Here is a 16,082-nt window from a genome sequence, read left to right on the forward strand (position 1 = left end):
ATGTCCACCAGGAATAATTCTAAGCCGTAGCTATGAGATATAACCCAGGTAGAAGAGACTAAATGTCCACCAGGAATAACTCTGAGCTCTAGCTATAAGATATAACCCAGGTAGAAGAGACTAAATGTCCACCAGGAATAATTCTAAGCCGTAGCTATGAGATATAACCCAGGTAGAAGAGACTAAATGTCCACCAGGAATAATTCTGAGCCGTAGCTATGAGATATAACCCAGGTAGAAGAGACTAAATGTCCACCAGGAATAATTCTGAGCCGTAGCTATGAGATATAACCCAGGTAGAAGAGACTAAATGTCCACCAGGAATAATTCTGAGCCGTAGCTATGAGATATAACCCATGTACAAGAGACTAAATGTCCACCAGGAATAACTCTGAGCTCTAGCTATAAGATATAACCCAGGTAGAAGAGAGTAAATGTCCACCAGGAATAACTCTGAGCCCTAGATATAAGATATAACCCAGGTAGAAGAGAATAAATGTCCACCAGGAATAACTCTGAGCCGTAGCTATGAGATTTAACCAAGGTAGAAGAGACTAAATGTCCACCAGGAATAATTCTGAGCCGTAGCTATGAGATATAACCAAGGTAGAAGAGACTAAATGTCCACCAGGAATAATTCTGAGCCGTAGCTATGGGATATAACCAAGGTAGAAGAGACTAAATGTCCACCAGGAATAACTCTGAGCTCTAGATATAAGACATAACCCAGGTACAAGAGTATAAATGACTTCAGACCTGAGAAATACGACAGTAGTTTAAAAGTAGTAAATCCTTGATGATTGAATTTGGAAACTCCAGTTTGGTCCCATATGGTACCATGTGGCTCTCGGCAGGACTATAATCGAGTCAGAGAGACTTGTGGGAGCAGAACGCTTGGTGACAACATGAAAAACAGCCTTTTCCATTCGACCAATAAGAACAATTTAAACAACAGTCAGAAAGTTCATTACCTGGCGTTGTAGTGGCAACCGTTGTTGTCCTGGCAACTGGAAACAATAGTGATGCAGTTAGTAAGACAAACAGAGAGAAATACAATACTAGAACTAAATCAAGTACTACAGTTTAGATTTGTCAACGTTGCATACCCAGTGTGGGTGCAGACTGCAGCTCCAGTCAAAGCAGTACCACATCTGATTCAACTCATTAAGTCTATTGGACAAAGTGATTAGTTCAATACTTGAATCTGGAGTCTTACTGATATGGCTGGAGTGAAAGCCTGGCCCTTTGTAGATAAGGTCTGATTTAAAGTCACGGTGTAAAACTGCAGAACTGCTGTATGGTGCATAGAGAATGAGTTGAGTTGCATTATTCTCTCACGTGTTGTCTCCACCACTAACACTGCATCACTCTCTGATTGGTCTTTGAAGATGGCTTGGAGCATCACTTCATACTCCGTGTTAGGGCTCAGTCCACTGAGGAGGAAGGAGTCCACATCACCACTTAGAACCATCTAGAATACAGAGAGAGAGATAGAGAGAGAGGTAGTGAGGAGAGAGAGAGAGAGAGAGAGAGAGAGAGAGAGAGAGAGAGAGAGAGAGAGAGAGACAGAGAGAGAGAGAGAGAGAGGTAGTGAGCGAGAGAGAGAGAGAGAGAGAGAGAGAGAGAGAGAGAGAGAGAGAGAGAGAGAGAGAGAGAGAGAGAGACAGAGAGAGAGAGAGAGAGAGGTAGTGAGCGAGAGAGAGAGAGAGAGAGAGAGAGAGAGAGAGAGAGAGAGGTAGTGAGAGAGAGAGACGAGAGATGAGAGAGAGAGAGAGAGAGAGAGAGAGAAACAGAAAGGATAAAATACACCTGCTATGATCAATATCATTATCATACACTGCTCTCTCATGGATTAACTCAACTAGTCTGCATTGGTGGGTTTTGTGGGAAAATCTCTCCACCACCCTACTTCATAGTCACAGCCTCACAGCTCTACAATCACAGCCTCACAGGCCTACAGTCACAGCCTCACAGGTCTACAGTCACAGCCTCACAGGTCTACAGTCACAGCCTCACAGCTCTACAGTCACAGCTCTAAAGTCACAGCCTCACAGGCCTACAGTCACAGCCTCACAGCTCTACAGTCACAGCTCTACAGTCACAGCCTCACAGCTCTACAGTCACAGCTCTACAGTCACAGCCTCACAGGCCTACAGTCACAGCTCTACAGTCACAGCCTCACAGGTCTAAAGTCACAGCCTCACAGCTCTACAGTCCCAGCCTCACAGGTCTAAAGTCCCAGCCTCACAGGTCTACAGTCACAGCCTCACAGCTCTACAGTCACAGCCTCACAGCTCTACAGTCACAGCCTTACAGCTCAACAGTCACAGCCTCACAGCTCTACAGTCACAGCTCTACAGTCCCAGCCTCACAGCTCTACAGTCACAGCCTCACAGCTCTACAGTCGCAGCCTCACAGCTCTACAGTCACAGCCTCACAGCTCTGCTACATAGGGCTCAGATCCAAAGTAATGCACTTTACAGGGAACAGGGTGCCATGAGAGACACAGACAGCGTATCTACTCCACAGTAACATTCCACCACCCTACCTCACAGACACAGACAGTGTATCGACTCCACAGTAACATTCCACCACCCTACCTCACAGACACAGACAGTGTATCTACTCCACAGTAACATTCCACCACCCTACCTCACAGACACACCCAGTGTATCTACTCCACAGTAACATTCCACCACCCTACCTCACAGACACACCCAGTGTATCTACTCCACAGTAACATTCCACCACCCTGCCTCACAGACACAGACAGTGTATCTACTCCACAGTAACATTCCACCACCCTACCTCACAGACACAGACAGTCTATCTACTCCACAGTAACATTCCACCACCCTACCTCACAGACACAGACAGTGTATCTACTCCACAGTAACATTCCACCACCCTACCTCACAGACACAGACAGTCTATCTACTCCACAGTAACATTCCACCACCCTACCTCACAGACACAGACAGTCTATCTACTCCACAGTAACATTCCACCACCCTACCTCACAGACACACCCAGTGTATCTACTCCACAGTAACATTCCACCACCCTACCTCACAGACACACCCAGTGTATCTACTCCACAGTAACATTCCACCACCCTACCTCACAGACACAGACAGTGTATCTACTCCACAGTAACATTCCACCACCCTACCTCACAGACACAGACAGTCTATCTACTCCACAGTAACATTCCACCACCCTACCTCACAGACACAGACAGCGTATCTACTCCACAGTAACATTCCACCACCCTACCTCACAGACACACCCAGTGTATCTACTCCACAGTAACATTCCACCACCCTACCTCACAGACACAGACAGTGTATCTACTCCACAGCGTCAGCAGTGTATTATTTTCTGCTGCGGTGACTCCCGGTAAACACACCGACCTGCTGACCTGCAGTGCTATCTGTAAAGACCAGCTAGCTACAGTAGTCAGTCAGGACCCAGGAATGAGGCTGGTCAGTCAGTTCAGAGAGCATATTTCACTAGCCTGGGGCCATAACAGTTTGTGCTTTATAGCCACCTCCAATGGCTGTTGTCATAGGAGTTGGCAAAACAGCAGAAACAGATCTGGGACCAGGCTAATGTTTCACCAGTTGGCTAGAGACTGGAGCATTGTGCCATTCTACAGCTGATGTTCTCTTGTTAAGGACAGATTATCAACACTTTGGATCTGAGCCAGGATCACAGTTATATCAGCCACTAAAAACCTAGTCAATCAGGCATCCAATCAAGTCAAGTATCTAACTTGGATTATGAGTATTGGAGTTTGCACTTTTGGGACTATTCCATGTATTATATTTTACCTGGCAAACTAAATTAAGAGCAGCAAGAGTCTCATGAAGCATTTGACAAATGTATTGATCCAGGTCTGGTTTCCCTTTTGGGTTATCCCAGTACCAACCTCCTTAGTGGGTTGTCCCAGTACCAACCTCCTTAGTGGATTGTCCCAGTACCAACCTCCTTAGTGGGTTGTCCCAGTACCAACCTCCTTAGTGGATTGTCCCAGTACCAACCTCCTTAGTGGATTGTCTCAGTACCAACCTCCTTAGTGGGTTGTCCCAGTACCAACCTCCTTAGTGGAATGTCCCAGTACCAACCTCCTTAGTGGGTTGTCTCAGTACCAACCTCCTTAGTGGATTGTCCCAGTACCAACCTCCTTAGTGGGTTATCCCAGTACCAACCTCCTTAGTGGGTTATCCCAGTACCAACCTCCTTAGTGGGTTGTCCCAGTACCAACCTCCTTAGTGGGTTGTCCCAGTACCAACCTCCTTAGTGGGTTGTCTCAATACCAACCTCCTTAGGGGGTTATCCCAGTACCAACCTCCTTAGTGGATTGTCCCAGTACCAACCTCCTTAGTGTCCCCTCCATCATAAGGAGCCCAGGTCAGTTTGTAGAGGACGATGCCCGGAGCAGAGTGACCCCAGCTGACCCGGAAGCTCTCTGCGGTGACCTCACTGGCCTGGAGGTCAAGAGGGCCTGGCACAGGGTCTATTAGAGAGATCAAACAGCATCATCAGAACAGGAAGATCAGATATAACATGAAGTAAAACACACATCACTTCTGACTGGAAGAACTCATACTACAGTCCTATTCTGACCTGGTTAGTACCAATAGGAAGAACTCATACTACAGTCCTATTCTGACCTGGTTAGTACCAATAGGAAGAACTCATACTACAGTCCTATTCTGACCTGGTTAGTACCAATAGGAAGAACTCATACTACAGTCCTATTCTGACCTGGTTAGTACCAATAGGAAGAACTCATACTACAGTCCTATTCTGACCTGGTTAGTACCAATAGGAAGAACTCATACTACAGTCCTATTCTGACCTGGTTAGTACCAATAGGAAGAACTCATACTACAGTCCTATTCTGACCTGGTTAGTACCAATAGGAAGAACTCATACTACAGTCCTATTCTGACCTGGTTAGCACCAATAGGAAGAACTCATACTACAGTCCTATTCTGACCTGGTTAGTACCAATAGGAAGAACTCATACTACAGTCCTATTCTGACCTGGTTAGTACCAATAGGAAGAACTCATACTACAGTCCTATTCTGACCTGGTTAGCACCAATAGGAAGAACTCATACTACAGTCCTATTCTGACCTGGTTAGTACCATTAGGAAGAACTCATACTACAGTCCTATTCTGACCTGGTTAGTACCAATAGGAAGAACTCATACTACAGTCCTATTCTGACCTGGTTAGTACCAATAGGAAGAACTCATACTACAGTCCTATTCTGACCTGGTTAGTACCAATAGGAAGAACTCATACTACAGTCCTATTCTGACCTGGTTAGCACCAATAGGAAGAACTCATACTACAGTCCTATTCTGACCTGGTTAGTACCAATAGGAAGAACTCATACTACAGTCCTATTCTGACCTGGTTAGCACCAATAGGAAGAACTCATACTACAGTCCTATTCTGACCTGGTTAGCACCAATAGGAAGAACTCATACTACAGTCCTATTCTGACCTGGTTAGTACCAATAGGAAGAACTCATACTACAGTCCTATTCTGACCTGGTTAGTACCAATAGGAAGAACTCATACTACAGTCCTATTCTGACCTGGTTAGTACCAATAGGAAGAACTCATACTACAGTCCTATTCTGACCTGGTTAGTACCAATAGGAAGAACTCATACTACAGTCCTATTCTGACCTGGTTAGTACCAATAGGAAGAACTCATACTACAGTCCTATTCTGACCTGGTTAGTACCAATAGGAAGAACTCATACTACAGTCCTATTCTGACCTGGTTAGTACCAATAGGAAGAACTCATACTACAGTCCTATTCTGACCTGGTTAGCACCAATAGGAAGAACTCATACTACAGTCCTATTCTGACCTGGTTAGTACCAATAGGAAGAACTCATACTACAGTCCTATTCTGACCTGGTTAGTACCAATAGGAAGAACTCATACTACAGTCCTATTCTGACCTGGTTAGTACCAATAGGAAGAACTCATACTACAGTCCTATTCTGACCTGGTTAGTACCAATAGGAAGAACTCATACTACAGTCCTATTCTGACCTGGTTAGTACCAATAGGAAGAACTCATACTACAGTCCTATTCTGACCTGGTTAGTACCAATAGGAAGAACTCATACTACAGTCCTATTCTGACCTGGTTAGTACCAATAGGAAGAACTCATACTACAGTCCTATTCTGACCTGGTTAGTACCAATAGGAAGAACTCATACTACAGTCCTATTCTGACCTGGTTAGTACCAATAGGAAGAACTCATACTACAGTCCTATTCTGACCTGGTTAGTACCAATAGGAAGAACTCATACTACAGTCCTATTCTGACCTGGTTAGTACCAATAGGAAGAACTCATACTACAGTCCTATTCTGACCTGGTTAGTACCAATAGGAAGAACTCATACTACAGTCCTATTCTGACCTGGTTAGTACCAATAGGAAGAACTCATACTACAGTCCTATTCTGACCTGGTTAGTACCAATAGGAAGAACTCATACTACAGTCCTATTCTGACCTGGTTAGTACCAATAGGAAGAACTCATACTACAGTCCTATTCTGACCTGGTTAGTACCAATAGGAAGAACTCATACTACAGTCCTATTCTGACCTGGTTAGTACCAATAGGAAGAACTCATACTACAGTCCTATTCTGACCTGGTTAGTACCATTAGTACCAATAAAATAGCTCCTAAAGTGCAAACCCTGCTCATCTGGCACTACTCTGAGAGACTCTGATTGGTTCTTACCGGTGGTGAAGCTGCCAGAGAGGGCTTCTGATTGGCCCTCGTCGTAGATCCCAAAGATGGCTACCTCATACTCCCTTGCAGACGTCAGGTCATTCAGAGTCCAGGACGTGACTGGACCCACATCCACCTAAGGGGAAACAGAGACACACAGTATTGACAGAAGAGAGAGAGACACACAGTAATGAGAGAAGAGAGAGAGAAGACACAGACAGACAGACAGACAGACAGACAGACAGACAGACAGACAGACAGACAGACAGACAGACAGACAGACAGACAGACAGACAGACAGACAGACAGACAGACAGACAGACAGACAGACAGACAGACAGACAGACAGACAGACAGACAGACAGACAGACAGAGAAGGAAGTCAGATGTAATATATGGGTAACTCTAGGTTAAATCCCCTAGTCTTGTTCTAGGTTAAATCCCCTAGTCTTGTTCTAGGTTAAATCCCCTAGTCTTGTTCTAGGTTAAATCCCCTAGTCTTGTTCTAGGTTAAATCCCCTAGTGTTGTCTCTCACCTCATCAGTCTTTAGCCCGTCAGTCTTGACGTACATGATGCGGTATCCTGTCACCTTCCTAGAGGCAGCTTCCCACGACAGTTTGGCTGAGTTGTGGTCCACCTCAGAGAACACAAGGTTCTTGGGAGGGCTCAGTGGTACTGCAGACACAAAAGGGTTAACTCAAAATGTCATGTTGTAGAGATCAATCAATCAATCAAATGTATTTACAGAGCCCTTTTTCCATCAGCAGTTGTCACTAAGTGCTATACAGCTACAACTTCTGAAGACACCATATCTGTCCTCAGGAAGACCTTCAGTATATCTGTCCTCAGGAAGACCTACAGTATATCTGTCCTCAGGAAGACCTTCAGTATATCTGTCCTCAGGAAGACCTACAGTATATCTGTCCTCAGGAAGACCTTCAGTATATCTGTCCTCAGGAAGACCTTCAGTATATCTGTCCTCAGGAAGACCTACAGTATATCTGTCCTCAGGAAGACCTTCAGTATATCTGTCCTCAGGAAGACCTACAGTATATCTGTCCTCAGGAAGACCTACAGTATATCTGTCCTCAGGAAGACCTACAGTATATCTGTCCTCAGGAAGACCTTCAGTATATCTGTCCTCAGGAAGACCTTCAGTATATCTGTCCTCAGGAAGACCTACAGTATATCTGTCCTCAGGAAGACCTTCAGTATATCTGTCCTCAGGAAAACCTGCAGTATATCTGTCCTCAGGAAGACCTACAGTATATCTGTCCTCAGGAAGACCTTCAGTATATCTGTCCTCAGGAAGACCTACAGTATATCTGTCCTCAGGAAGACCTACAGTATATCTGTCCTCAGGAAGACCTACAGTATATCTGTCCTCAGGAAGACCTACAGTATATCTGTCCTCAGGAAGACCTACAGTATATCTGTCCTCAGGAAGACCTTCAGTATATCTGTCCTCAGGAAGACCTACAGTATATCTGTCCTCAGGAAGACCTTCAGTATATCTGTCCTCAGGAAGACCTACAGTATATCTGTCCTCAGGAAGACCTACAGTATATCTGTCCTCAGGAAGACCTGCAGTATATCTGTCCTCAGGAAGACCTTCAGTATATCTGTCCTCAGGAAGACCTACAGTATATCTGTCCTCAGGAAGACCTACAGTATATCTGTCCTCAGGAAGACCTACAGTATATCTGTCCTCAGGAAGACCTACAGTATATCTGTCCTCAGGAAGACCTACAGTATATCTGTCCTCAGGAAGACCTTCAGTATATCTGACCTCAGGAAGACCTACAGTATATCTGTCCTCAGGAAGACCTACAGTATATCTGTCCTCAGGAAGACCTGCAGTATATCTGTCCTCAGGAAGACCTACAGTATATCTGTCCTCAGGAAGACCTACAGTATATCTGTCCTCAGGAAGACCTACAGTATATCTGTCCTCAGGAAGACCTGCAGTATATCTGTCCTCAGGAAGACCTTCAGTATATCTGTCCTCAGGAAGACCTTCAGTATATCTGTCCTCAGGAAGACCTACAGTATATCTGTCCTCAGGAAGACCTTCAGTATATCTGTCCTCAGGAAGACCTACAGTATATCTGTCCTCAGGAAGACCTACAGTATATCTGTCCTCAGGAAGACCTACAGTATATCTGTCCTCAGGAAGACCTTCAGTATATCTGTCCTCAGGAAGACCTACAGTATATCTGTCCTCAGGAAGACCTACAGTATATCTGTCCTCAGGAAGACCTACAGTATATCTGTCCTCAGGAAGACCTGCAGTATATCTGTCCTCAGGAAGACCTACAGTATATCTGTCCTTTATCTGAATTGTTGAATATTTTACAGTAGGTTTAAGAGGACACTTACAGGTGGTCTGCTGGCTAGTCATAGGATCGCTAGCTTCTTCTCCATACATGGCATAGACTGTCACAGTGTACTCCGTAGCAGGAGTCAAGTCCTCCAGCTCCAGATCAGTTACTGCATCTGACACCTTCATCTGTTGGTTTAAAGGGGGAAATGGGAAAGCATGGCATCAGTGAAGGTCCAGATGACACAGTGGTGTGAGTCCAAAATTACAACCTATTCCTTATATAGTGCACTACTTGCGTAGTGGACTAATGTAGTGGACTATATGGGGAACAGGGTACTGTTGGGACTCAAGCCAAGATGCACCATCTGGAAGCCTGATTAGCATGGAGAATAATTCCACATGAAACATGTAACTTCTTTGCACTGTCTGAAAACAGCTTTACAGAATGTACAGTATTATTTCTGAGGCACGCAATACTGTAGAAAAAGCAGAGTCGTTTATCTTGTGGAATAATCCGGCCCGCGGCCCACACAGAGAGTTTGGTTAAACCAAAGTTCCCCATAATATATATACTGCTCAAAAAAATAAAGGGAACACTTAAACAACACATCCTAGATCTGAATTAAAGAAATAATCTTATTAAATACTTTTTTCTTTACATAGTTGAATGTGCTGACAACAAAATCACACAAAAATAATCAATGGAAATCCAATTTATCAACCCATGGAGGTCTGGATTTGGAGTCACACTCAAAATTAAAGTGGAAAACCACACTACAGGCTGATCCAACTTTGATGTAATGTCCTTAAAACAAGTCAAAATGAGGCTCAGTAGTGTGTGTGTGGCCTCCACGTGCCTGTATGACCTCCCTACAACGCCTGGGCATGCTCCTGATGAGGTGGCGGATGGTCTCCTGAGGGATCTCCTCCCAGACCTGGACTAAAGCATCCGCCAACTCCTGGACAGTCTGTGGTGCAACGTGGCGTTGGTGGATGGAGCGAGACATGATGTCCCAGATGTGCTCAATTGGATTCAGGTCTGGGGAACAGGCGGGCCAGTCCATAGCATCAATGCCTTCCTCTTGCAGGAACTGCTGACACACTCCAGCCACATGAGGTCTAGCATTGTCTTGCATTAGGAGGAACCCAGGGCCAACCGCACCAGCATATGGTCTCACAAGGGGTCTGAGGATCTCATCTCGATACCTAATCGCAGTCAGGCTACCTCTGGCGAGCACATGGAGGGCTGTGCGGCCCCCGAAAGAAATGCCACCCCACACCATGACTGACCCACCGCCAAACCGGTCATGCTGGAGGATGTTGCAGGCAGCAGAACGTTCTCCACGGCGTCTCCAGACTCTGTCACGTCTGTCACGTGCTCAGTGTGAACCTGCTTTCATCTGTGAAGAGCACAGGGCGCCAGTGGCGAATTTGCCAATCTTGGTGTTCTCTGGCAAATGCCAAACGTCCTGCACGGTGTTGGGCTGTAAGCACAACCCCCACCTGTGGACGTCGGGTCCTCATACCACCCTCATGGAGTCTGTTTCTGACCGTTTGAGCAGACACATGCACATTTGTGGCCTGCTGGAGGTAATTTTGCAGGGCTCTGGCAGTGCTCCTCCTGCTCCTCCTTGCACAAAGCGGTCCTGCTGCTGGGTTGTTGCCCTCCTACGGCCTCCTCCACGTCTCCTGATGTACTGGCCTGTCTCCTGGTAGCGCCTCCATGCTCTGGACACTACGCTGACAGACACAGCAAACCTTCTTGCCACAGCTCGCATTGATGTGCCATCCTGGATGAGCTGCACTACCTGAGCCACTTGTGTTGTTTGTAGACTCCGTCTCATGCTACCACTAGAGTGAAAGCACCGCCAGCATTCAAAAGTGACCAAAACATCAGCCAGGAAGCATAGGAACTGAGAAGTGGTCTGTGGTCCCCACCTGCAGAACCACTCCTTTATTGGGGGTGTCTTGCTAATTGCCTATAATTTCCACCTGTTGTCTATTCCATTTGCACAACAGCATGTGAAATTTATTGTCAATCAGTGTTGCTTCCTAAGTGGACAGTTTGATTTCACAGAAGTGTGATTGACTTGGAGTTACATTATGTTGTTTAAGTGTTCCCTTTATTTTTTTGAGCAGTGTATATATATTAGAAACTCAATCGGGGTCTCAACTTACTGTTGCTAGGTAGAACAGTAGAATACACAAGGTGACATTTCTACATGTGGTTGTGCATCATCAGTTTTCTCTTGTTATGTCAGTCACTGATAGTCAGTCAATTAGCCCACGTCAGTGAGTTTAGCGGACAGCTATCTAAACTTGCTATCATGGTTGAAATACCGACCAGGGGCCCCATTGATTTTGTTAGTCAGTGTCGCTCAGATATCATATTAAAAAATGCTAAAATCCACCCTATGGCAAAATGTAAAACAGCTAATTTTCCTTTCTGCCCCATGGCAAAATGAGTAGAATTGCATGAAATTAGTTATAACATTGCTAAATCTTCTCTCTGCCCCATGGCAAAATGAGTAGAATTGAAGCAAAGTTTCTTTAAAACTGCAACATGTTTTCTAGAGACAGGGACAGGGACAGATACATGGACAGAGATAGGGACAGGGACAAAGAGAGAGACAGGGACGGGGACAAAGACAGAGACAGAGACGGGGACGGGGACAGGGACAAAGACAGAGACGGGGACGGGGACAAAGACAGAGACAGGGACGGTGACGGGGACAGGGACGGGGACAGGGACAGGGACAGATACATGGACAGAGATAGGGACAGGGACAAAGACAGAGACAAAGACAGAGACAGAGACAGGGACGGTGACGGGGACAGGGACAGGGACAGAGACAGGGACAGAGACAGGGACAGGGACGGGGACGGGGACAGAGATAGGGACAGGTACAGGGACAGAAACAGAGACAGGGACAGGGACAGAGACAGGGACAAAGACGGGGATGGGGACGGGGACAGGGACAGAGGAAGTACTCTTATTGAGGCCTCTCCTTCCTCCATGACACCACCAAATCCAATAAGCCTCTGGAGCCTCCAGATCACCAGGGTGCTGCTGGAGGTTCAGTTCAGCACCAGATCTACTGACACAAGGCCTCCCATCCCCGGTGGTCCTGTGGTTTAGGAACTAGGGATTATCCATGCTGTATTTCATCAGGAGAAAAGAGAAACGGACCCCCAGCAGCCCCTCCAGGAAGAACCCTCCCCCAGACCGATCCCACACAGGCTCTCGGCCCTCCGGCTGGGGTACCTCTTTCTCGTCGGAGGCCCCGTCCTTGGTCAGGGGGGCGTATAGGACCATGTACCCCGAGACGCCCTGCACACCGCTCCACCGCGCCCGCATGGTGTTGTGGGTAACGTCGTACAGCTCCAGGCCGTTCACCATGGGGAGAGCCACTGAGACACACGTGAACACACGCAGGAACGCACACACACAGGAACGAACAGACACATACACACAGATACACACAGACACACACAGACACACAGAGAGAATTGGGTTAAACCCAGGTGAAAGAGTATGTTTACACACATCCAACTTGGCCCAGGAGTTGAGGGAAAAAAGAACAAGTATAGAAAATAGTCTTGCTGACAATGAGAAGGGAGGTGGACTCACATGTGGTCTCGCTGCCACGAAGTGCCTCGCTAGCTGAGCTGGTGTACACAGCAAACACAGCTAACTGGTACTCTGTTAAGGAGTTGAGATACCGCAGAACCACAGAGTTCTCTGTGCCGTCCACCACAGCCTGGGAGAGATACAAAGAGACTGGGTCAAAGAGATACACAGAAATAAACAGATACTGGGTCAGAGAGATACACAGAGACTGGGTCAGAGAGATACACAGATACTGGGTCAGAGAGATACACAGAGATACACAGAGACTGGGTCAGAGAGATACACAGATCCTGGGTCAGAGAGATACACAGAGATACACAGAGACTGGGTCAGAGAGATACACAGATACTGGGTCAGAGAGATACACAGATACTGGGACAGAGAGATACACAGAGATACATGGAGACTGGGTCAGAGAGATACACAGAGATACACAGAGACTGGGTCAGAGAGATACACAGAGACTGGTTCAGAGAGATACACAGAGACTGAACATCTCGAGTCAATACATTCAGAAAAGTTGTCCTGAACATCTTGAGTGAATACATCCAGTAATGTACATTTTTCAAGGAATAGAAACGGAACCTGGAACGAAAGTGATCCATACTGTTCCGGAACAGAACCGTTATTTTAAAAGCATGAGAACCGGTTAATAACGTAATTTTATGTTCCAGGAATTTTTTCCAGCCCCACAAAAGAATGCAACAAAGCGCCTATGCAAAGCCCTCACTCTGTCACTCAGAAACGTATTCCAGTGTCTGCCTGCAAGTTGAAAATCTTTAACTGTGAGTGTTTAGACTACCTGCCCCTCCCCCCTCAGACACAGAGGCTACTGTACTGACGTTACAAGCTTGATTCAGAAGATAGGGAGAGAGATTTTTAATTAGCTAGAGAAGAATGGGTAAACTTTTTCAATGTTATTTAATGATACTGTAGGCCTAGTTATCACGTTTAACGTTGGATTTACTAACAACAAAAAAGTAAGACGTGTTTTTAATTCTGGTGCCACTCTACACACACAAGCTTGTTAGCTAGCTAGCTCAAAGGACATTCAAAGTTCCTCCATAGAAGCCGCTCTTCCTAGGTAGAATTCTGTGGACCTGTGTCAGATAATGCACTTCATAACAAGATGCCCAGCTCTTCGAGCCTCCACCCTCTCTTGCTCTCTCCCCACCCGCAAAATGTCAGTCGCATCTTGCCTGTTCTATCTGCACTGATTGGTGAAGTCATTTAATGAGCTAAATGTAAACAACTGTCTATTTCAAAGGTTAAAAAAGGAACAGAAATGAAAAATATAAACTGGTACTTTGAGGTTTGAACCGGTTCAGAACTTTATTTTTCTGGTCAGAACAGTGGAACGGAACGGATAAAATTGTGATTCTATTCAGAACGAAACGATTCTAAAATAATTTGGGTTCCAACCCCTTGGTTTCACCTGCAGCAGATGGACATAAAAAACTACTGGGTGGGAGAGTAAGATGGAGTGTGTATACCTCTTCAGGCCGTCCTCCCTGGGTAGCAGGGTAGTACACCACACGGTACTTCTCTACACTGCCGGGAGCGTGACTCCAGGACACCCTGAAACTCCTGGCTGTCACCTCTGATGTCACTAGGTCCTGAGGAGCTCCCTGTGTCTCCTGTTCTGCAGACTCTCCTAGAGGAACAGACATTCAGATAGTACAGGATAGCATCATCTAAGGTGAAAGACTGTACAGTATACTGTATGGACATGTTGATGTCCCTCGGTCCTGAGGAGCTCCCTGTGTCTCCTGTTCTGCAGACTCTCCTAGAGGAACAGACATTCAGATAGTACAGGATAGCATCATCTAAGGTGAAAGACTGTACAGTATACTGTATGGACATGTTGATGTCCCTCGGTCCTGAGGAGCTCCCTGTGTCTCCTGTTCTGCAGACTCTCCTAGAGGAACAGACATTCAGATAGTACAGGATAGCATCATCTAAGGTGAAAGACTGTACAGTATACTGTATGGACATGTTGATGTCCCTCGGTCCTGAGGAGCTCCCTGTGTCTCCTGTTCTGCAGACTCTCCTAGAGGAACAGACATTCAGATAGTACAGGATAGCATCATCTAAGGTGAAAGACTGTACAGTATACTGTATGGACATGTTGATGTCACTCGGTCCTGTGTCTCCTGACTTGCCGTCTCCTCTGGAGAGACATTACAGCGGATCGTTAGAGAATGTATGGTCTGGAAAGTTTGTACTGTACACTCTTAGAAATAAAATATGCTATCTAGAACCTAAAAGGGTTCTTCGGCTGTCCCCATAGGAGAACCCTATAAAGAACTATTTTTGGTTCCAACTAGAACCGTTTTGGCTCCAGGTTGAACCCTTTTGGGTTCCATGTAGAACTCTTTCCATAGAGGGTTCTAAATGGAACCCAGAAGGGTTCTACCTGTAACCAAAAAAGGTATTCCTATGGGGACAGCCGAAGAACCCTTTTGGAACCCTTTTTTCTAAGTATGTATGTCTAAGTGCATATTTATTCAGTATACACTACATATGGGCAGCATTATGATGATTCTGCATGATGATTAAGTATGAAGTGTATCAAACAGACAGAAGTTATTTCAGCTCAGATTTGTAGTGACAACCTGAGGACTGCTCAATATTAAAGACTGGGCACTATATCTAAGTGAATGAGACAGTATGTACTGTAAATATATACAGTAGTATGAGGACTGAAGACTGGGCACTATGTCTAAGTGAATGAGACAGTATGTACTGTAAAGACATACAGTAGAATGAGGACTGAAGACTGGGCACTATGTCTAAGTGAATGAGACAGTATGTACTGTAAAGACATACAGTAGAATGAGGACTGAAGACTGGGCACTATGTCTAAGTGAATGAGACAGTATGTACTGTAAAGATATACAGCAGTATGATGACTGAAGACTGGGCACTATGTCTAAGTGAATGAGACAGTATGTACTGTAAAGACATACAGTAGAATGATGACTGAAGACTGGGCACTATGTCTAAGTGAATGAGACAGTATGTACTGTAAAGATATACAGTAGAATGAGGACTGAAGTGTCAACGTCTTTGCTCTCGGATTTGATTTGTTCACCTTTGATCTCCTTATCCTGCTCCTCTACCCGTTCACAGACTATCTGGGTCAGTCCCTCTACGATAGAGCTCATGATGCTGAAGTCTGCCACGTTGTACACATGAGTGTTGTCAGGCTCAGAAGCTATGGCCCTCAGCTCATTCTCATCAGCATTCTTTACACCTGCACACAGGGAGAGAGAGCACTAAGATCAAGATCAAGGGAGAGAGAGCACTAAGATCAAGATCAAGATTAAGATTAAGATTTAGATTAC

At 45.6% G+C, this 16,082-nt stretch overlaps 1 protein-coding gene across 3 annotated transcripts in view; it reads right to left on the reverse strand.

The window, feature by feature from the left end:
* The window catches only part of LOC106597401 (collagen alpha-1(XIV) chain), a 232,517-nt gene that overhangs the window by 170,104 nt on the left and 46,331 nt on the right, over positions 1 to 16,082 (reverse strand). For all 3 annotated transcript variants that reach the window (XM_082975949.1, XM_082975951.1, XM_082975950.1), the window contains exons 6-15: positions 15,830 to 15,991; positions 14,229 to 14,389; positions 12,736 to 12,865; positions 12,370 to 12,515; positions 9,161 to 9,290; positions 7,317 to 7,456; positions 6,790 to 6,916; positions 4,380 to 4,519; positions 1,339 to 1,471; positions 972 to 1,007 (exon numbers count right to left, since the gene is read on the reverse strand). In XM_082975949.1, coding sequence (XP_082832075.1) covers positions 972 to 1,007; positions 1,339 to 1,471; positions 4,380 to 4,519; positions 6,790 to 6,916; positions 7,317 to 7,456; positions 9,161 to 9,290; positions 12,370 to 12,515; positions 12,736 to 12,865; positions 14,229 to 14,389; positions 15,830 to 15,991 — 1,305 coding nt within the window. The remainder of the gene's footprint in view (positions 1 to 971; positions 1,008 to 1,338; positions 1,472 to 4,379; positions 4,520 to 6,789; positions 6,917 to 7,316; positions 7,457 to 9,160; positions 9,291 to 12,369; positions 12,516 to 12,735; positions 12,866 to 14,228; positions 14,390 to 15,829; positions 15,992 to 16,082) is intronic.

Source organism: Salmo salar, chromosome 05 (assembly GCF_965601325.2).
Source record: "Salmo salar chromosome 05, fSalSal1, whole genome shotgun sequence".
In the NCBI taxonomy this organism is placed as follows: Eukaryota; Metazoa; Chordata; class Actinopteri; order Salmoniformes; family Salmonidae; genus Salmo; species Salmo salar.